At 43.3% G+C, this 22,864-nt stretch overlaps 1 protein-coding gene and 1 long non-coding RNA gene across 15 annotated transcripts; both read right to left on the minus strand.

Annotated features, from left to right (window-relative positions):
• Positions 1-181: 181 nt before the first annotated feature.
• Positions 182-20,249, minus strand: LOC129846939 (TBC1 domain family member 31-like). Of its 2 annotated transcripts, XM_055914750.1 has the most exons (22): positions 19,820-20,243; positions 19,449-19,595; positions 19,241-19,356; positions 18,845-19,023; positions 18,525-18,676; positions 18,207-18,366; positions 17,799-17,999; positions 17,476-17,637; positions 16,950-17,029; positions 16,213-16,359; positions 15,491-15,624; positions 15,164-15,297; positions 14,662-14,841; positions 9,727-9,959; positions 9,353-9,505; positions 7,220-7,355; positions 6,423-6,515; positions 6,085-6,225; positions 3,554-3,748; positions 1,482-1,635; positions 1,120-1,275; positions 182-756 (listed from the first exon to the last, which is right to left on the minus strand). In XM_055914750.1, the coding sequence occupies exons 1-22, from the start codon at positions 19,891-19,893 to the stop codon at positions 632-634; spliced, it is 3,252 nt and encodes a 1,083-aa protein (XP_055770725.1). In that variant the 5' UTR covers positions 19,894-20,243; the 3' UTR covers positions 182-631. The 2 variants fall into 2 exon arrangements, with proteins under 2 accessions (XP_055770725.1, XP_055770727.1); XM_055914752.1 differs by lacking the exon at positions 3,554-3,748 and having other exon boundaries at positions 19,820-20,249.
• On the minus strand, positions 9,968-14,654 carry LOC129846940 (uncharacterized). 13 transcript variants are annotated; one of them, XR_008758318.1, is made up of 6 exons: positions 14,456-14,654; positions 14,287-14,421; positions 13,863-14,250; positions 13,307-13,518; positions 12,599-13,090; positions 9,968-12,358 (listed from the first exon to the last, which is right to left on the minus strand). It is a non-coding gene; the product is annotated as an uncharacterized LOC129846940 (long non-coding RNA). The 13 variants fall into 13 exon arrangements; XR_008758316.1 differs by having other exon boundaries at positions 13,863-13,925; positions 14,066-14,250; positions 14,287-14,654; XR_008758322.1 differs by having other exon boundaries at positions 12,599-12,984; positions 13,021-13,198; positions 13,377-13,518; positions 14,287-14,654.
• Positions 20,250-22,864: the final 2,615 nt, after the last annotated feature.

Consider the following 22,864-nt stretch of genomic DNA (forward strand, 5'->3'; position numbering starts at 1 on the left):
AGGGCATCGTTACTCACCCTGTGTATATATTATAACTCGTATTATTACCCATTTTCTTTCTCTCTGTATTGTTGTGAAGGATCCGTCAGTCAGCATTTCACTGTTAGTCTAAACCTGTTGTCGACAAATCATTTCACTGTTAGTCCACACCTGTTGTTTACAAAGCATCTGACAAATACAATTTGATTTGATAAGGCTTTATTAAAAGATAAATGACCTGGATACCTATGCTGAGGTAAGCAAGCCATAAGTCACCATCAGCCCAAAGCATGACGGGTGAGTATAGTTCGGCAAAGACTGAAACTAGTCAACAAGGCAGAGATGAAATGACTCAAAGTTGATCCAACATTACTTAAAAACAACTTAAATAACAAAATATAAATACACATTAAAATACATACAGGAGAGGGTTTTGCTACAAATCTAATTAAGACCATGGAATGCTTTCATGTAATCCCTCTAACTAGTCAACACCAGGGTTGTGGTTAATGGACAGCTGTTTAAGTCAAATAGTGTCAGCATCTTCTTTCAAACGGACAAACGAGCAGAAAACCACAAAACATTTCAGTTTCGTTTTCAAGTCTAGATATGCAAAACAAAAAGGCACAGCTGGTGTGTTCGTGTGTGGTGGTTACTGGGAGGTGGTAGAGTTGGAGTTTTTGGCGCGGGCCGCCAGTTTCTGCCGCAGCTCTCTGATGTTCTGCATCAACTCCCTCTCTCTGCAGTCCAGCTCCCCTCGACCCCGGTCCAGAGAGACTGAGAAAACAAGACACCACAGGACTCTTCAGGGACTTACTGTATGGATGTACACTCAGCAAGATTACAGTGGGAACGGGCACATTGGGAACACTGAATAATGTCTTGGTAGATCTGAGTTCTGTTGATATTTTCTTCTGGAGTACAGATCTTTCTACAGAAACCTGTAGAAACAGTGAATGTAGATTTTTCTATTGTGTTATTGACTGTACGTGTGTTTATCCCATGTGTAACTCTGTTGTATTTGTCGCACTGCTTTGCTTCCTCTTGTCCAGGTCGCAGTTGTAAATGAGAGCTTGTTCTCAACTGGCCTACCTGGTTAAATAAATACAAAATGTGGTACGGACAGTCAGAAACACTCACAGCAAGTGGAGTCGTCTGAGGTGGACTGGTTGTTTAGACAGATGTTGTTGGGACTGTGACGTTGTTGAGACTGATGAGGACCAGGAGAAGCAACAGGATTGTGAAGCAGGCCTCTAGTGGAGCACGGAGACCTGGCTCTCATCTCCCACTGTTGACCTGCCAAAACATACTGTATTAGTCACCAACAGCCCATACACTGGCTGCCTTAGAGGAACACTGAAACCTTCAACTATTAGCTTAGAGGTGACAGGACTGTAGTATAGCAGTGTAGGTAGTGGGGTAGAATGCTCAGCATGTAGCAGATATGGAATGTATAGAGCCTTTTCTCTCTACAACATATATTTCTATGGGGCTGGGCTCACTGAGTGAGTGGTCCTGGCTCCTGCGGAGGTTGTCTCTGTGCTGCTCGGTCTCCTCTTCCTCCTGGCTGAGGAAGACTCTCCTGTTGGCCTCGGCTGTGGCTGCAGCCTGCCTCTCCTCCTCTAGCTGGGCCTTCTGAGACACCACCTCCTCCCACTGAAACACACAATGGCTGAACACACTGCACACCTCCTGCTGAACACACTACACACCCCCTCCTCCCGCTGAACACACCCCTCCTCCCGCTGAACACACTGCAAACCTCCTGCTGAACACCCCTCCCGCTAAACACACTGCAAACCTCCTGCTGAACACCCCTCCTCCCGCTGAACACACCCCCTCCTCCCGCTGAACACACTGCACACCTCCTGCTGAACACCCCTCCTCCCGCTGAACACACTGCACACCTCCTGCTGAACACCCCTCCTCCCGCTGAACACACTGCACACCTCCTGCTGAACACCCCTCCGCCCGCTGAACACACTGCACACCACCACCTCCCGCTGAACACACCCCCTACTCCCACTGAACACACCCCCTCCTCCCGCTGAAACACACAATGGCTGAACACACTGCACACCTCCCGCTGAAAACACTCCTCCCCCCCTCCTCCCACCATAAATCAATGACACAAGCATGCCCAGTGTAAGAGCCTTCAGTTGATCAACAGGTACAGTAACTAACAGGATCCTCCTACCCTCTGTCCCTCATGACCTACTGTATATACCCTCCTCTACATCATCTCTCCTCCTACCCTCTGTCCCTCATGACCTACTGTATATAACCCTCCTCTATATCATCTCCCCTCCTACCCTCTGTCCCTCCACATCCTCATGACCTACTGTATATACCCTCCTCTATATCATCTCTCCTCCTACCCTCTGTCCCTCTACGTCCTCATGACCTACTGTATATACCCTCCTCTATCATCTCTCCTCCTACCCTCTGTCCCTCTACGTCCTCATGACCTACTGTATATACCCTCCTCTATATCATCTCTCCTCCTACCCTCTGTCCCTCCATGACCTACTGTATATACCCTCCTCTACATCATCTCTCCTCCTACCCTCTGTCCCTCCACATCCTCATGACCTACTGTATATACCCTCCTCTACATCATCTCTCCTCCTACCCTCTGTCCCTCCATGACCTACTGTATATACCCTCCTCTACATCATCTCTCCTCTGTCCCTCCACGTCCTCATGACCTACTGTATATACCCTCCTCTACATCATCTCTCCTCCTACCCTCTGTCCCTCCACGTCCTCATGACCTACTGTATATACCCTCCTCTACATCATCTCTCCTCCTACCCTCTGTCCCTCCACGTCCTCATGACCTACTGTATATACCCTCCTCTACATCATCTCTCCTCCTACCCTCTGTCCCTCCACGTCCTCATGACCTACTGTATATACCCTCCTCTACATCATCTCTCCTCCTACCCTCTGTCCCTCTACGTCCTCATGACCTACTGTATATACCCTCCTCTATATCATCTCTCCTCCTACCCTCTGTCCCTCCATGACCTACTGTATATACCCTCCTCTACATCATCTCTCCTCCTACCCTCTGTCCCTCCACCTCCTCATGACCTACTGTATATACCCTCCTCTACATCATCTCTCCTCCTACCCTCTGTCCCTCCACCTCCTCATGACCTACTGTATATACCCTCCTCTACATCATCTCTCCTCCTACCCTCTGTCCCTCCACATCCTCATGACCTACTGTATATACCCTCCTCTACATCATCTCTCCTCCACATCCTCATGACCTACTGTATATACCCTCCTCTACATCATCTCTCCTCCTACCCTCTGTCCCTCCATGTCCTCATGACCTACTGTATATACCCTCCTCTACATCATCTCTCCTCTGTCCCTCCACGTCCTCATGACCTACTGTATATACCCTCCTCTACATCATCTCTCCTCCTACCCTCTGTCCCTCCACGTCCTCATGACCTACTGTATATACCCTCCTCTACATCATCTCTCCTCCTACCCTCTGTCCCTCCACGTCCTCATGACCTACTGTATATACCCTCCTCTACATCATCTCTCCTCCTACCCTCTGTCCCTCCACGTCCTTCATGATGTTAACTAGCTGCTGCTCCTTGGTGAGTGTTTCTCTGTGTAGTCCAGCCAGATGGTGGTAGTGTCTGTCCCGGTCTGCATCCTCCTGGTCCAGACGCCTCATCACCTCAGCCTGCCACTCGGTGTCCACTCCCAGCTGACCTGCTTCAGCCAAACACTCCTCTAGAACCTGAGACGGGGAGGAGGTCAGTCTCTCTCTCTCCAGTCACTGTTTAATAACCCCCTATATTTCAGTCTAGAACCTGAGACGGGGAGGAGGTCAGTCTCTCTCTCTCCAATCACTGTTTAATAACCCCCTATATTTCAGTCTAGAACCTGAGATGGGGAGGTCAGTCTCTCTCTCTCCAATCATTGTTTAATAACCCCCTATATTTCAGTCTACAACCTGAGACAGGGAGGAGGTCAGTCTCTCTCTCTCCAATCATTGTTTAATAACCCCCTATATTTCAGTCTAGAACCTGAGACGGGGAGGAGGTCAGTCTCTCTCTCTCCAATCATTGTTTAATAACCCCCTATATTTCAGTCTAGAACCTGAGACGGGGAGGAGGTCAGTCTCTCTCTCTCCAATCATTGTTTAATAACCCCCTATATTTCAGTCTAGAACCTGAGACGGGGAGGTCAGTCTCTCTCTCTCCAATCATTGTTTAATAACCCCCTATATTTCAGTCTAGAACCTGAGATGGGGAGGAGGTCAGTCTCTCTCTCTCCAATCATTGTTTAATAACCCCCTATATTTCAGTCTAGAACCTGAGACGGGGAGGAGGTCAGTCTCTCTCTCTCCAATCATTGTTTAATAACCCCCTATATTTCAGTCTAGAACCTGAGACTGGGAGGAGGTCAGTCTCTCTCTCCCTCAGTCATTGTTTAATAACCCCCTATATTTCAGTCTAGAACCTGAGACAGGGAGGAGGTCAGTCTCTCTCTCCCCAGTCATTGTTTAATAACCCCCTATATTTCAGTCTAGAACCTGAGACGGGGAGGTCAGTCTCTCTCTCTCCAATCATTGTTTAATATCCCCTATATTTCAGTCTAGAACCTGAGACTGGGAGGAGGTCAGTCTCTCTCTCCCCAGTCATTGTTTAATAACCCCCTATATTTCAGTCTAGAACCTGAGACGGGGAGGTCAGTCTCTCTCTCTCTCCAGTCATTGTTTAATATCCCCTATATTTCAGTCTAGAACCTGAGACGGGGAGGAGGTCAGTCTCTCTCTCTCCAATCATTGTTTAATAACCCCCTATATTTCAGTCTAGAACCTGAGACGGGGAGGTCAGTCTCTCTCTCTCCAATCATTGTTTAATAACCCCCTATATTTCAGTCTAGAACCTGAGATGGGGAGGAGGTCAGTCTCTCTCTCTCCAATCATTGTTTAATAACCCCCTATATTTCAGTCTAGAACCTGAGACGGGGAGGAGGTCAGTCTCTCTCTCTCCAATCATTGTTTAATAACCCCCTATATTTCAGTCTAGAACCTGAGACTGGGAGGAGGTCAGTCTCTCTCTCCCTCAGTCATTGTTTAATAACCCCCTATATTTCAGTCTAGAACCTGAGACAGGGAGGAGGTCAGTCTCTCTCTCCCCAGTCATTGTTTAATAACCCCCTATATTTCAGTCTAGAACCTGAGACGGGGAGGAGGTCAGTCTCTCTCTCTCCAGTCATTGTTTAATATCCCCTATATTTCAGTCTAGAACCTGAGACGGGGAGGTCAGTCTCTCTCTCTCCAGTCATTGTTTAATATCCCCTATATTTCAGTCTAGAACCTGAGACGGGGAGGTCAGTCTCTCTCTCTCCAATCATTGTTTAATATCCCCTATATTTCAGTCTAGAACCTGAGACGGGGAGGTCAGTCTCTCTCTCCCCAGTCATTGTTTAATAACCCCCTATATTTCAGTCTAGAACCTGAGACGGGGAGGTCAGTCTCTCTCTCTCTCTCCAGTCATTGTTTAATATCCCCTATATTTCAGTCTAGAACCTGAGACGGGGAGGTCAGTCTCTCTCTCTCCAGTCATTGTTTAATATCCCCTATATTTCAGTCTAGAACCTGAGATGGGGAGGTCAGTCTCTCTCTCTCCAGTCATTGTTTAATAACCCCCTATATTTCAGTCTAGAACCTGAGACGGGGAGGAGGTCAGTCTCTCTCTCTCTCTCTCTCTCCAGTCATTGTTTAATAACCCCCTATATTTCAGTCTAGAACCTGAGACGGGGAGGAGGTCAGTCTCTCTCTCTCCAATCATTGTTTAATAACCCCCTATATTTCAGTCTAGAACCTGAGACAGGGAGGAGGTCAGTCTCTCTCTCTCCAATCATTGTTTAATAACCCCCTATATTTCAGTCTAGAACCTGAGACGGGTAGGTCAGTCTCTCTCTCTCCAGTCATTGTTTAATAACCCCTATATTTCAGTCTAGAACCTGAGACGGGGAGGAGGTCAGTCTCTCTCTCTCTCCAGTCACTGTTTAATAACCCCCTATATTTCAGTCTCTGGAAGTATACAGCAGATGAATGCTCACCTTCTTGGTTCCCAGGCTGACGTCAGTGTCGTTGTTAAGGAGGTGTTGGAAGGTAGCCTCCTCGACCTCTGACCTGTGTCTCCTGGTATCCACCTCTGCTCTGACCTCCTGAGTCACACGCACCTGCTCCTTGGCCAGTTGCTACAACAACAAGGATGACATCATGGTCTGGTGAATGAAGACCAAGCCATATTGGAGCTGGACAGCGTTAAAATGGACTATGTTAAATTACGTGTGGTGTCTTAACTTTATGCTGCAAGGAATATAATGTGAATGACAAGATAGTGTTTGTCTCAGGGTCTCTGCACATTGTTGCTGTGATGAGGACAGTCACTGACCTGTTCAAACAGCCGTCTCTGTGCTTCCAGCTCCATCTGTCTGACTTGTATATCCTGTACTGCTGCTGCAGTCTCCTGGTCTCTGGTGTTCATCTGACCCCAACAAACACAACATACAGTAGAGTACATAGACACCCCATTATATACACAGTAGAGTACATATAGACACCCCATTATATACACAGTAGAGTACATATAGACACCCCATTATATACAGTAGAGTACATATAGACACCCCATTATATACACAGTAGAGTACATATAGACACCCCATTATATACAGTAGAGTACATATAGACACCCCATTATATACAGTAGAGTACATATAGACACCCCATTATATACAGTAGAGTACATAGACACCCCATTATAGACAGTAAAGTACATAGACACCTCATTATAGACAGTAAAGTACATAGACACCCCATTATATACAGTAGATTACATATAGACACCTCATTATATACAGTAAAGTACATATAGACACCTCATTATATACAGTAAAGTACATAGACACCCCATTATATACAGTAGAGTACATAGACACCCCATTATATACAGTAGAGGACATATAGACACCCCATTATATACAGTATAGTACATATAGACACCCCATTATATACAGTAGAGGACATATAGACACCCCATTATATACAGTAAAGTACATATAGACACCCCATTATAGACAGTAAAGTACGTATAGACACCCCATCACATTACACACAAAATAAAAGGATGGTTGAAAGAATGAATCTCTTCTTTCAATATTAAATACAGGGCGGTGAGTGAAAACAGACCTTCCTCTGTATCTGCTGGTCCAGTCTGTGTAGTTCAGTCAGTCTCTGGTCCTGCTGCTGTTTCAGGAAGCGTCTCCTGGCAGCATCCATCAGCTGGAGGTCCTTCACCTTCAACTCACGCTTCATAGCTGTTAACCTGGAGACACATTACAGACTGTCAGAGAGACTGACCTGGAGACACATTACAGACTGTCAGAGAGACTAACCTGGGGACACAATACAGACTGTCAGAGAGACTGACCTGGAGACACATTACAGACTGTCAGAGAGACTAACCTGGGGACACATTACAGACTGTCAGAGAGACTAACCTGGAGACACATTACAGACTGTCAGAGAGACTGACCTGGGGACACATTACAGACTGTCAGAGACTAACCTGGAGACACATTACAGACTGTCAGAGAGACTAACATTACAGACTGTCAGAGAGACTAACCTGGGGACACAGTCTGTCAGAGAGACTGACCTGGAGACACATTACAGACTGTCAGAGAGACTAACCTGGGGAAGCATTACAATCTGTCAGAGAGACTAACCTGGGGACACATTACAGACTGTCAGAGACTAACCTGGGGACACATTACAGACTGTCAGGGAGACTAGGGAGACTAACCTGGGGACAGATTACAGACTGTCAGGGAGACTAACCTGGGGACAGATTACAGACTGTCAGGGAGACTAACCTGGGGACAGATTACAGACTGTCAGAGAGACTGACCTGGGGACAGATTACAGACTGTCAGGGAGACTAACCCGGGGACAGATTACAGACTGTCAGAGAGACTGACCTGGGGACACATTAGACTGTCAGAGAGACTAACCTGGGGACACATTACAGACTGACCTGGGGACACATTACAGACTGTCAGAGAGACTAACCTGGGGACACATTACAGACTGTCAGAGAGACTAACCTGGAGACACATTACAGACTGTCAGAGAGACTGACCTGGGGACACATTACAGACTGTCAGAGAGACTAACCTGGAGACACATTACAGACTGTCAGAGAGACTGACCTGGGGACACATTACAGACTGTCAGAGACTAACCTGGAGACACATTACAGACTGTCAGAGAGACTAACATTACAGACTGTCAGAGAGACTAACCTGGGGACATAGTCTGTCAGAGAGACTAACCTGGGGACACATTACAGACTGTCAGAGACTAACCTGGGGACACATTACAGACTGTCAGGGAGACTAACCTGGGGACAGATTACAGACTGTCAGGGAGACTAACCTGGGGACAGATTACAGACTGTCAGGGAGACTAACCTGGGGACAGATTACAGACTGTCAGAGAGACTGACCTGGGGACAGATTACAGACTGTCAGGGAGACTAACCTGGGGACAGATTACAGACTGTCAGAGAGACTGACCTGGGGACACATTAGACTGTCAGAGAGACTAACCTGGGGACACATTACAGACTGACCTGGGGACACATTACAGACTGTCAGAGAGACTAACCTGGGGACACATTACAGACTGTCAGAGAGACTGACCTGGGGAGAGATTACAGACTGTCAGGGAGACTAACCCGGGGACAGATTACAGACTGTCAGGGAGACTAACCTGGGGACAGATTACAGACTGTCAGAGAGACTGACCTGGGGACACATTAGACTGTCAGAGAGACTAACCTGGGGACACATTACAGACTGTCAGAGAGACTAACCTGGGGACACATTACAGACTGTCAGAGAGACTAACCTGGGGACACATTACAGACTGTCAGAGAGACTAACCTGGGGACACAGTCTGTCAGAGAGACTGACCTGGGGACACATTACAGACTGTCAGAGAGACTAACCTGGAGACACATTACAGACTGTCAGAGAGACTAACCTGGGGACACATTACAGACTGTCAGAGAGACTGACCTGGGGACACATTACAGACTGTCAGAGAGACTGACCTGCCTGCCCCTACACTCTAACCACTAGGCTACCTGCCTGCCCCTACACTCTAACCACTAGGCTACCTGCCTGCCCCTACACTCTAACCACTAGGCTACCTGCCTGCCCCTACACTCTAACCACTAGGCTACTTGCCTGCCGTGAATGATTGATGTAGTAATAAATTGGCATACATAGATGACTGTATGTGTGTCTGATCTCTGACCTGGTTCTCTGTTCAGCCAGCTTGCTCTCCTCCTGCTGTAGGATGTCCCTGCGTTTCTCCTCAGCCTGCTGCAGTAACTCCTGCTGGGTGTACCACGCCTCGTCCTCAGCCTGCCTCTGAACCGCCTCCGCACGCAGCTCCTGCACCGCCTGCCTAGACAGACACACACACACACACACACATCTAACACGGTTCTTTGACACAAATACTGAAGAAGGCTTTGAGTAAAAAACATCAGTGTCAAGCTCTTTCCTCTGCTACTGCAAGAAGAACAGAGATAAGATATTAGGAGTTGACTTGGTGTGAACCTTATTGTCTTTGCCAGTGTTCTAGAATGCCACAGAAAGGATAAGATGCCAATGATACAATCTGACCTCTCTCTGAGGTAGTCCACCTCCTGCTGGCGTATCCTCTCTCTCTCCTGAGACTGGTACTCCACTATGTAGGTGGGGTACTTGTTGAAGACAGGGTACTGTCCCCTGGTCAGAGGCTGAAAGTCATCCAGCATGTTCCTGGGGTGGATGTCTGCTGGGGTGCTCTCCATCAGCCTGTATGTCTCCTTTATCACGGAGCTGACGTCCAGGTTGTTACGGTGATGGAAGAAATACTGGGAGGGAGAGAAAGGGAGGGAGGCAGGGCAAGAATTAAGTGTGCATTTTCCCTTTATGAAGAAGAAGGTAAATATACTGTAGCTGCAAGCAGCAATGAACAGGGTTCATAGGATGGCAGAAAGGACACCTGGGTAATAGTTTCCTATATATATATTTTTTAAGATATCAATGTTTCATCATGGTAATGTCTCTGATGACATGGGGTCCATGGGAAGGGGTCCCTGGGAAGTGGTCCGTGGGAAGGGGTCCCTGGCCAAGAAAAGGTTGAAGACCCCTGCTGTAGGTCATACGGGGTGACGGATATGAGGATTTATAACTGCTTATAACTTCGCCACCTATAGGTCAATCAGTACCATTCTTTTTGATCAAGTCAGTCCTGTAGTTTCTGTGTGCCAAATTTGAAGAAAAAGAAGTTACCAATCTATGCTTGAGATATTTGACCATGTCAAGAATTTTTTTATAAAAATGCAGCTTTGCTGTGAACAACTAATAAATTAGACTAGAGTAACAATGTTAAAATGATGCACATAATGCTCAGTTCTTCAATATTCATCCTTAATATACAATTCGGAGACTGTCGCAGTAGTCATGACAACATACATAGTGGCATATAGTCATAACATGAAGTCATATAAAGGGCCTAACCAATGAGTGTCCCTTCTCATGGTTTATATAAAACATCTTACCTCATCTTCCCATTGTTTATATAAAACATCTTACCTCATCTTCCCATGGTTTATATAAAACATCTTACCTCATCTTCCCATGGTTTATATAAAACATCTTACCTCATCTTCCCATGGTTTATATAAAACATCTTACCTCATCTTCCCATGGTTTATATAAAACATCTTACTGTAAACCTTCCCATGGTTTATATAAAACATCTTACCGTAAACCTTCCCATGGTTTATATAAAACATCTTACCTCATCTTCCCATGGTTTATATAAAACATCTTACCTCATCTTCCCATGGTTTATATAAAACATCTTACCTCATCTTCCCATGGTTTATATAAAACATCTTACCGTAAACCTTCCCATGGTTTATATAAAACATCTTACCTCATCTTCCCATGGTTTATATAAAACATCTTACTGTAAACCTTCCCATGGTTTATATAAAACATCTTACCGTAAACCTTCCCATGGTTTATATAAAACATCTTACTGTAAACCTTCCCATGGTTTATATAAAACATCTTACCGTAAACCTTCCCATGGTTTATATAAAACATCTTACCTCATCTTCCCATGGTTTATATAAAACATCTTACCTCATCTTCCCATGGTTTATATAAAACATCTTACCTCATCTTCCCATGGTTTATATAAAACATCTTACTGTAAACCTTCCCATGGTTTATATAAAACATCTTACCTCATCTTCCCATGGTTTATATAAAACATCTTACCTCATCTTCCCATGGTTTATATAAAACATCTTACCTCATCTTCCCATGGTTTATATAAAACATCTTACCGTAAACCTTCCCATGGTTTATATAAAACATCTTACCGTAAACCTTCCCATGGTTTATATAAAACATCTTACCGTAAACCTTCCCATGGTTTATATAAAACATCTTACCGTAAACCTTCCCATGGTTTATATAAACCATCTTACCTCATCTTCCCATTGTTTATATAAAACATCTTACCTCATCTTCCCATGGTTTATATAAAACATCTTACCTCATCTTCCCATGGTTTATATAAAACATCTTACCTCATCTTCCCATGGTTTATATAAAACATCTTACCTCATCTTCTCATGGTTTATATAAAACATCTTACCGTAAACCTTCTCATGGTTTATATAAAACATCTTACCTCATCTTCTCATGGTTTATATAAAACATCTTACCTCATCTTCCCATTGTTTATATAAAACATCTTACCTCATCTTCCCATTGTTTATATAAAACATCTTACCTCATCTTCCCATTGTTTATATAAAACATCTTACCTCATCTTCCCATGGTTTATATAAAACATCTTACCTCATCTTCCCATGGTTTATATAAAACATCTTACCGTAAACCTTCCCATGGTTTATATAAAACATCTTACCTCATCTTCCCATGGTTTATATAAAACATCTTACTGTAAACCTTCCCATGGTTTATATAAAACATCTTACTGTAAACCTTCCCATGGTTTATATAAAACATCTTACCTCATCTTCCCATGGTTTATATAAAACATCTTACCTCATCTTCCCATGGTTTATATAAAACATCTTACCGTAAACCTTCCCATGGTTTATATAAAACATCTTACCTCATCTTCCCATGGTTTATATAAAACATCTTACCTCATCTTCCCATGGTTTATATAAAACATCTTACCGTAAACCTTCCCATGGTTTATATAAAACATCTTACCGTAAACCTTCCCATGGTTTATATAAACCATCTTACCTCATCTTCCCATGGTTTATATAAACCATCTTACCTCATCTTCCCATGGTTTATATAAAACATCTTACCTCATCTTCCTATGGTTTATATAAAACATCTTACCTCATCTTCCCATTGTTTATATAAAACATCTTACCTCATCTTCCCATGGTTTATATAAAACATCTTACCTCATCTTCCCATGGTTTATATAAAACATCTTACCGTAAACCTTCCCATGGTTTATATAAAACATCTTACCGTAAACCTTCCCATGGTTTATATAAAACATCTTACCTCATCTTCCCATGGTTTATATAAAACATCTTACCGTAAACCTTCCCATGGTTTATATAAAACATCTTACCGTAAACCTTCCCATGGTTTATATAAAACATCTTACCGTAAACCTTCCCATGGTTTATATAAAACATCTTACCTCATCTTCCCATGGTTTATATAAAACATCTTACCTCATCTTCACATGGTTTATATAAAACATCTTACCGTAAACCTTCCCATGGTTTATATAAAACATCTTACCTCATCTTCCCATGGTTTATATAAAACATCTTACCGTAAACCTTCCCATGGTTTATATAAAACATCTTACCTCATCTTCACATGGTTTATATAAAACATCTTACCGTAAACCTTCCCATGGTTTATATAAAACATCTTACCTCATCTTCCCATGGTTTATATAAAACATCTTACCGTAAACCTTCCCATGGTTTATATAAAACATCTTACCGTAAACCTTCTCATGGTTTATATAAAACATCTTACCGTAAACCTTCCCATGGTTTATATAAAACATCTTACCGTAAACCTTCTCATGGTTTATATAAAACATCTTACCGTAAACCTTCTCATGGTTTATATAAAACATCTTACCGTAAACCTTCTCATGGTTTATATAAAACATCTTACCGTAAACCTTCCCACGGTTTATATAAAACATCTTACCTCATCTTCCCATGGTTTATATAAAACATCTTACCGTAAACCTTCCCATGGTTTATATAAAACATCTTACCTCATCTTCCCATGGTTTATATAAAACATCTTACCGTAAACCTTCCCATGGTTTATATAAAACATCTTACCGTAAACCTTCCCATGGTTTATATAAAACATCTTACCGTAAACCTTCTCATGGTTTATATAAAACATCTTACCGTAAACCTTCCCATGGTTTATATAAAACATCTTACCTCATCTTCCCATGGTTTATATAAACCATCTTACCTCATCTTCCCATTGTTTATATAAACCATCTTACCTCATCTTCCCATGGTTTATATAAACCATCTTACCTCATCTTCCCATGGTTTATATAAAACATCTTACCTCATCTTCCCATGGTTTATATAAAACATCTTACCTCATCTTCCCATGGTTTATATAAAACATCTTACCTCATCTTCCCATGGTTTATATAAAACATCTTACCTCATCTTCCCATGGTTTATATAAAACATCTTACCGTAAACCTTCCCATGGTTTATATAAAACATCTTACCTCATCTTCCCATGGTTTATATAAAACATCTTACCTCATCTTCCCATGGTTTATATAAAACATCTTACTGTAAACCTTCCCATGGTTTATATAAAACATCTTACCGTAAACCTTCCCATGGTTTATATAAAACATCTTACCTCCTCTTCCCATGGTTTATATAAAACATCTTACCTCATCTTCCCATGGTTTATATAAAACATCTTACCGTAAACCTTCCCATGGTTTATATAAAACATCTTACCGTAAACCTTCCCATGGTTTATATAAAACATCTTACCGTAAACCTTCCCATGGTTTATATAAAACATCTTACCGTAAACCTTCCCATGGTTTATATAAAACATCTTACCGTAAACCTTCCCATGGTTTATATAAAACATCTTACTGTAAACCTTCCCATGGTTTATATAAAACATCTTACCTCATCTTCCCATGGTTTATATAAAACATCTTACTGTAAACCTTCCCATGGTTTATATAAAACATCTTACCGTAAACCTTCCCATGGTTTATATAAAACATCTTACCTCATCTTCCCATGGTTTATATAAAACATCTTACCTCATCTTCCCATGGTTTATATAAAACATCTTACCGTAAACCTTCCCATGGTTTATATAAAACATCTTACCTCATCTTCCCATGGTTTATATAAAACATCTTACCTCATCTTCCCATGGTTTATATAAAACATCTTACCTCATCTTCCCATGGTTTATATAAAACATCTTACCTCATCTTCTCATGGTTTACATAAAACATCTTACCTCAAAGTCCTCTTTGTGGCTGCAGAGCAGTAGTGGAGCGCGGCAGCAGGTGACATAGGAGACCACAGATACCAATAAGAAGGCAGGATGGTTAGAGAAGACGTTGTCAAACAGTTTGAGCCACTCATCTCTGGTCAGCACCTCAGAGAACAGAGTCTCTAACAGGGGCCACACATACAGCTGGAGGAGAGAGAGAGAGAGGTTATTACAGAGTTTCAGACACTTTTCTCTGGTCGACATCTCAGAGAACAGAGTCTCTCACAGGGGCCACACATACAGCTGGAGGAGAGAGAGAGAGAGAGAGAGAGAGAGAGGTTATTAAAGAGTTTCAGACACTTTTCTCTGGTCGACATCTCAGAGAACAGAGTCTCTCACAGCGAGTGGAAATGTATCACTGAACACTTGTTTGTGGGAGCAGATAAAAAACCCAACCATACAATACTAGTGTGATTATAATACAGTTGTAAGGAGAGTTTAAAAAGAGATCTCCTGGTCGTCTCACCTGAGAGGTGACTCCACAGTCGATGAGGTGCTGCAGCAGTTCCTTGTCATGGTGAGCCAGAACATTCTCTGCCATGCTCAGTACGTTGAGAGGAGGGTTGGGGAAGTATTCAAACCAGTGCTGGCACCAGTTCACTGCAAAGGACAAACAAAACTGTCAATACCCTATTTTACAACCAAAGTGCAACAACAAAGTTACATAAACAATGTACACGAAAAAGCAAACTGAAAAAGTGACAAATATTCAGCAACTCTAAGTTAGCAAACAGGGCCGACATGAAAGGACAAGTGAAACATGATTCAGTTTCTAGTACTGTGTGTACAGTACCTATAGTGGTGGCGACCACTTCAAAACAGAGCAGTGGGTTATTCTGGAAGAGCTTGACGAAGGGAAACGCCACCAGAGGGAGGTAGTCTGTCTCTCCAAAGATGGCCGCCCAGTGGGCTAGTGCAGACAACACTCTGTAGGCAGACAAGAGATGGAAATGACAGCACTGTCAGATATACCCATCATGATTCACAGAAATGACAGCACTGTCAGATATACCCATCATGATTCATGGAAATGACAGCACTGTCAGATATACCCATCATGATTCATGGAAATGATAGCACTGTCAGATATACCCATCATGATTCATGGAAATGACAGCACTGTCAGATATACCCAGCATGATTCATGGAAATGACAGCACTGTCAGATATACCCAGCATGATTCATGGAAATGACAGCACTGTCAGATATACCCATCATGATTCATGGAAATGACAGCACTGTCAGATATACCCATCATGATTCATGGAAATGACAGCACTGTCAGATATACCCATCATGATTCATGGAAATGACAGCACTGTCAGATATACCCATCATGATTCATGGGAATGGTAGCACTCAGATATACCCATCACAATAATTAATCATCAAGGACGTTTTGATAAAAATGGAAGAACCATTAGCTCCTACTATTAATAATCCCAGATCATCTGAGCGTGCCCATGCCAGGCCAACATGACAGCAGGCCCATAGTGCCAGCCAGGTAAGTATACCTTTGAAGTCCCCGCTGCAGTTTGTGGCTCTTGATGGGGTATCGCTCCTGGATGCTGAGGTAGGCAGAGTGCAGGCCTTTATCGGTCAGACTGCTGAAGGCTGCGTGGTTCTCTGGCAGATGGAGGAGGGACCTCCACACAAACATCCTGAGAAATAAACACATGATCATCATAATGGAAACGGTTTACTGTAGTGTCTAAAAGAGCACCGTTTACTGTAGTGTCTAAAGGAGCACCGTTTACTGTAGTGTCTAAAGGAGCACCGTTTACTGTAGTGTCTAAAGGAGCACCGTTTACTGTAGTGTCTAAAGGAGCACCGTTTACTGTAGTGTCTAAAGGAGCACCGTTTACTGTGGTGTCTAAAGGAGCACCGTTTACTGTAGTGCCTAAAGGAGCACCGTTTACTGTAGTGTCTAAAGGAGCACCGTTTACTGTAGTGTCTAAAGGAGCACCGTTTACTGTAGTGTCTAACGGAGCACCGTTTACTGTAGTGTCTAAAGGAGCACCGTTTACTGTAGTGTCTAAAGGAGCACCGTTTACTGTCGTGTCTAAAAGAGCACCGTTTACTGTAGTGTCTAAAGGAGCCCCGTTTACTGTAGTGCCTAAAGGAGCACCGTTTACTGTCGTGTATAAATGAGCACCATTTACTGTAGTGTATAAGGAGCACATTTGTATGTTGCTGCCCCTCGTTAAAACTGTGACACCTTGGCCCCGATTCCTGATTTGTAGTTAGTTACCTGTATTTAGCTGGATATTCTCCAAATGCCTTCAGTAACGCCACAAGTCTCTTCTTGTTTAGACCGTCAGGCAGTTCATTCTGAAAAAGAAAAGCCACAAATCAGTTGAATGCCTCACTTGATTCAAAAGAACATCATTCAAAATGTGGATGAGGAAAACCAATGGTAAAATCATCAGACAGCTTGGCTCCAGACCAGAGAACTAAATAAAGGTCATGCTATTATACGGTCACTATGAGATTATACCACAAGTATCTATGCTTCTGTCTGCCATGTGTTTCTGCATGCTCTACAGGTGTAGGCTCTTAATTTGAGACAGTTTGCTACAGAGGGAAAATAATCCTGGAGCAACAGGAAATGTGAATTATAATATTGATTATAATTAATGGACATTTTTTGTAGGGGTCAAAATCTGACATTTGAGGGGAAATTACAAACTTTAGAAGTCTTTTAAAACCTTGAATAAAAGTTTGCATTTCCTGTTGTGCAACAAAAGAGTGATCCAATGAATATCCTACATATGTACCTCTTTATCCTCTGTCATGGACACAGCTGGAGGCCTCAGGACTTTGGTCTTGACCCGTCGACCAGAGTTTTTGGCCGGCCGCTGGACCGCTTCTGACTTCACCTTCATTGTCAGAGCCGAACACTCTCCACCAGACACCACTTTGACCAGGGACGGAGGAGGCTAGAAGAGGATGACGAGTGGCTCAGGGGAGGGCAGAAACATGACTGATGTGTGCTAATCTAAAAACTACACAGATGAAACGAAGCTGCCTGGGTCATTTAGCAAAATTCAAGGACACGTGTCAGATGAACGGCCTTTCTAATCATTCTGATGATTGCTACCTTGTTGTAGTCCTGAGTCAGACACTGAACACTGTAGATGTTTAGGCTGCCGTTGTCCATTATCGTGACAATATGGCGTCCGTTGGGACTGACGGTGGCTGAGGTGATGGCGTCATCATGGGATCCGATGTTGAAGAGCAGCTTGCAGGTCTGGATGTTGATGAAACGCATCACACCATCCTGACTCAGCACCCCAAGAGTCTGAAGAACAAAAACTAAATGTTCTCATTTTCCAACCACCGAGACAAATAAAGCATGTTCTCCAAAATACATCAGTATCAGATAGCATTGGCTGTACATTGGCTGCTTTCTTGGCAAGTGTTCACTTGTGATGTAAAAAAAGTGATGTAAAACTCAACGTGACTTCCTTGGTTAAAGGATGAATAAATAGAATGAATGAATACATACCTGGCTGGCCCCACCATCGAAGCTGTCTGGTAGGAACTCAAGCTGTCTGACAGTGCGAACCTTGGGAGGCATCTGGACCACTCTAAGCAGCTGCCTGGTGTCCAGACACCACAGATGGAGAAGGTTGGATCTGCCCCCTGCAGCCAGAATCTTCCCATCACTGTGAAGAGAACACAGATGGTTTTAGGAGGACATCACTGGTACTGAACATCTGCTTTGTTGTTCGCGGCTTATCTGATAGTCATAGCTCCACAGACAGACACACTTTTGTATATTAGACTTCCACTTCCACTCAACCTTTCAAAAACACACACACACCGTGTGACAGAAAATGCCTTGTAGTGTATCCTGGGTCCCTCATCAGGAACAGGCAGCTGGTATTTGCAAAACAACGTGTCACTCTCCCAGGCAAAGATGGAGTCATCGTTGAAACAGCTGAGGATGGTGTTACTCAGAGGAAGAAAGAACACCTAGAAAAAAATAACACACAGTTAAAATGAATTTTCAGAAATTCAGAAAATTGTTTAGAGTTCTACAAAATGTAAAATAAAAAGGCACTGTGTGAATTTTGCCATTATGTATTCATTGTATTGTCAAATCTGAAAAATGAAATGATTCAGTTCTGTAAATGATCTAACCCTCTGTATGCCGACAGACTGACGGACATTGAGTTTCCTCTTCCTCTGGAAGGTGTCCAGGTCCCAGAGCTGAGCCGTGTCAGCTGACGTACTGATGGCGTAGCGGCCAGAGCCATGGACCGACACGGAGGATACCGCCCCCTCGTGACCCCGCATCCAGCTCACCAGCTGCTTCGTATCTGACAGAATCAAACAATTAATCAATCAGTTTTTTGTTCCAATTGGCAAACACCCAGCAAAAACTCCATTATCTGATGGAATCATTGGTCTTTCAACGTACTGGAAGTTTGTGTATACAGGCCAATACACCACAGAAGATGACTTTACCCTCCTCAATCAGCTAATCAGTTCCTAACCTTTTGGAAAACAATTAAGCAGCAATGTAAGGAGTCATACCTTTGTCAAAGCACTTGATGGAGTAGTCTGCAAGAGCAACCAAGAATTCCGTTGTTCTGCGCAAGTTGAATGCCAAGGCAGTGCATGCTTGACCGGTTTTCTGAACAAGTCTAAACCTGGAGAGAGACAGAACAGGTATGAGCACCGCCTGCACCAGGAAGAGTATTGCAATGCAATATTGTGGTGTTGACAGTGTGACATACTGCACCTGTTTCTGGTGATGTCTAAGACATAAATATTCCCATGGTGGTCTCCAGCCAGGAAAGAGTCCCCTGTAGTGTCGAAGGTCACATGAAGGAAGCGGACTGTTTTGGACTGGTAGGCAGCTGCACTGCGAATCACTGTGACCATGACGCTGTTAAAGCAAAAACTGTTATTATGGTCTACATACAAGATGCACGTCTAGCTGTCAGACAAGAATGCAAAGCACAGCTTCTATTCAAGATATGCAGAAACAGACAATAACATTCCCCTCTCGTTTACGATCAACAACACTCAACAGCCAGGCTTCACTATCACAAGGTGATGGAGACTCAACAAGTGGGTTATGAGCTAACGTTATCCTTTGAAACGACCTACCCAGTATTACTTGGTGTTGGTTTTCGATGCCATACTTTTCCCTCCTCCTTGTTTCCAATGTCGGTCGTTTGCATTTTTTTTTGATGAGCAGAATTGAGGATATGATACGTTTGGATCTAGCTAGCTAGCGAGTTAGCAGTGGTAACTAATTCGCTGTTGATTAGCTAGCCGGCTAGCCTGAATACCAGCCTATCGTCTGGCGGTCTGTACAGCGCGAAATTTGAAATAACACGTTATTGCTGGTCTCCAATCGCAAGAAGAGCATTCACAAGCATATCATCGAGCAATCAATATCGCGCAAAATTATTTATTGAGAACAAAACTCAAATGAAAGCCATAATTATAAATCTGTCTTCAGTTAAAAGGTTGTCAGCGGTTATCTTGTCGCTTCTTGAATGACGTCACGGATGGGATGTAAACAGTAGCAGGAATTGTGGTTACTGGAGTTCGCTATGATCAAATAGGTTAAATTGGAGGATTGGAGGTTTGAAACCTCTCTGTATAGATGTTTCACAGTTAAAAACTAATAAATGTAATTGTTCTAAAGTCATTACTGCTAATTATAAGGGGGTGGATAACATAGCCATAGGCCATGAAGGTGGACAAGGACCTATGCCGTGCCAAGTTTTGGTTTAGAAAAAAGTATAATAGGTGGACACATTCTCAAGGTGATCACAATTTTTTATTTTATTTTTTATTTCACCTTTATTTAACCAGGTAGGCTAGTTGAGAACAAGTTCTCATTTGCAACTGCGACCTGGCCAAGATAAAGCATAGCAGTGTGAACAGACAACAACACAGAGTTACACATGGAGTAAACAATAAACAAGTCAATAACATGGTAGAAAAAAAGAGAATCTATATACAATGTGTGCAAAAGGCATGAGGTAGGCAATAAATCGAGTAATTACAATTTAGCAGATTAACACTGGAGTGATAAATCATCAGATGATCATGTGCAAGAAGAGATACTGGTGTGCAAAAGAGCAGAAAAGTAAATAAATAAAAGCAGTATGGGGGGTGAGGTAGGTAAATTGGGTGGGTAGTTTACAGATGGACTATGTACAGCTGCAGCGATCGGTTAGCTGCTCGGATAGCAGATTTTTAAAGTTGTTGACGGAGATAAAAGTCTCCAACTTCAGAGATTTTTGCAATTCGTTCCAGTCGCAGGCAGCAGAGAACTGGAAGGAAAGGCGTCCAAATGAGGTTTTGGCTTTAGGGATGATCAGTGAGATACACCTGCTGGAGCGCGTGCTACGGGTGGGTGTAGCCATCGTGACCAGTAAACTGAGATAAGGCGGCACTTTACCTAGCATAGCCTTGTAGATGACCTGGAGCAAGTGGGTCTGACGACGAACATGTAGCGAGGGCCAGCCGACTAGGGCATACAGGTCGCAGTGGTGGGTCGTATAAGGTGCTTTAGTAACAAAACGGATGGCACTGTGATAAACTGTATCTAGTTTGCTGAGTAGAGTATTGGAAGCTATTTTGTAGATGACATCGCCGAAGCCGAGGATCGGTAGGATAGTCAGTTTTACTAGGGTAAGTTTGGCGGCGTGAGTGAAGGAGGCTTTGTTGCGGAATAGAAAGCCGACTCTAGATTTGATTTTGGAATGGAGATGTTTGATATGAGTCTGGAAGGAGAGTTTGCAGTCTAGCCAGACACCTAGGTACTTATAGATGTCCACATATTCTAGGTCGGAACCGTCCAGGGTGGTGATGCTAGTCGGGCGTGCGGGTGCAGGCAGCGAACGGTTGAAAAGCATGCATTTGGTTTTACTAGCGTTTAAGAGCAGTTGGAGGCCACGGAAGGAGTGTTGTATGGCATTGAAGCTCGTTTGGAGGTTAGATAGCACAGTGTCCAAGTGTCACGGCTCCTCCTCTGCAGTGCAGGGGGCGGTTCCTCCTGCAGGCAGAGGAGGGTCGTTAAGTGATTGGAGCCACCTGGGCTCAGGGTATAAAACTGCTTACTAATCACCTCTCCCTTGCTTGCTCCCTCTCTGCTCCTCCAGGTATGCTCATGATTTGTTTGTTCCTTTGTAGTTTTGCATAGTTTTCACTCAGTCATGTTCACACACACATATTCACGCATCCATGCACTTTACATACACCTTACATTATGATACATCCACACTTCATTCCTTTTTCTTAGTTTAAGTTAATAGTTTGTTTAATAATAAAGAATACTTTTAAATTGGCCTATACCTGTTGTTCGTGTCCCCTCATTTTTGTCACAGGCTATGAGCCGGCTTGTGACAAGTGGGGACTCGTCCGGGATAGTAGTTAACTTGGGTTAGTTTAGTTCAGATTGCCAAAAAAAAATTTGTTTGAGGGGATGTTTTGGTTGGGCCAATTTTGTTGAAGAGAGTGTTGAGAGCCATGTGTTCTTTTGGTTCAGTTAGCTTGGTAGCTAAGCAATTCACTCTGGGTTTTTCTGGGTTTTGTTCAGGTGGGAGTCCTCTCCTGTTCAGGCATATCAGCAAGTGTCCATAGGAGGCTTGTGGTGTTTTTGTTTTAGGTGGCAGTGAACGTGGGTAGAGCATCCCTTTCCCTTTTCCCCTACATCGGCTCGGGAGCACCTCCGTGGTTATGGGAGGGCTGCCAGTTTCTGGTTGTCTTTTCCACTCCACTGGTTTTGTGTGCATAAAACCCCACCACATGTGACTGCACGAAGACCAGGGCCAGTTAGTTAGTAGTTTTTGGAGGATAGTGGGGTGTGGCTCCTGTCCTTGAACCCAGACTGACAGCAGGTGAGTTGTGTTTTTTTTGGAGCATTTGTAATAGTTGTATTGGTTAAGGAAAATGTCTTCCATTTTGTGTAGTTTTGTTCAAGCTCCTTCAGAGGTAGCCTTAGAGTTGTGTACTAAGGAGCAGTTAATTGAAATTGCTGAACATTATCAGATTGAGATTGTTGATAAAAAAATTAAAGAGACTGTTAAAACTAGCTTAAAGCAGGGTCTTAGGGAAATGGGTGTTTTTGGCGGTCAGTCTGCTAGTAGTGAGGGTGCAAGTTTTCAGTCTAGCCCTTCATTAACTTTTGAGCAG

Source organism: Salvelinus fontinalis, unplaced genomic scaffold (assembly GCF_029448725.1).
Source record: "Salvelinus fontinalis isolate EN_2023a unplaced genomic scaffold, ASM2944872v1 scaffold_0661, whole genome shotgun sequence".
Lineage (NCBI taxonomy): Eukaryota > Metazoa > Chordata > Actinopteri > Salmoniformes > Salmonidae > Salvelinus > Salvelinus fontinalis.

Bases quoted from the DNA above. Each gene is read 5' to 3' on its own strand.
- LOC129846939 (XM_055914750.1), bottom strand. From the start codon at position 19,893: ATGCAAACGACCGACATTGGAAACAAGGAGGAGGGAAAAGTATGGCAT. The intron at 15,625-16,212 runs GTATACTTACCT...GTCTGCCTACAG, and splicing joins CTGCAGCGGGGACTTCAAAG to AGTGTTGTCTGCACTAGCCC. The intron at 9,506-9,726 runs GTCAGATTGTAT...GTGTCTGTCTAG, and splicing joins GTGGACTACCTCAGAGAGAG to GCAGGCGGTGCAGGAGCTGC.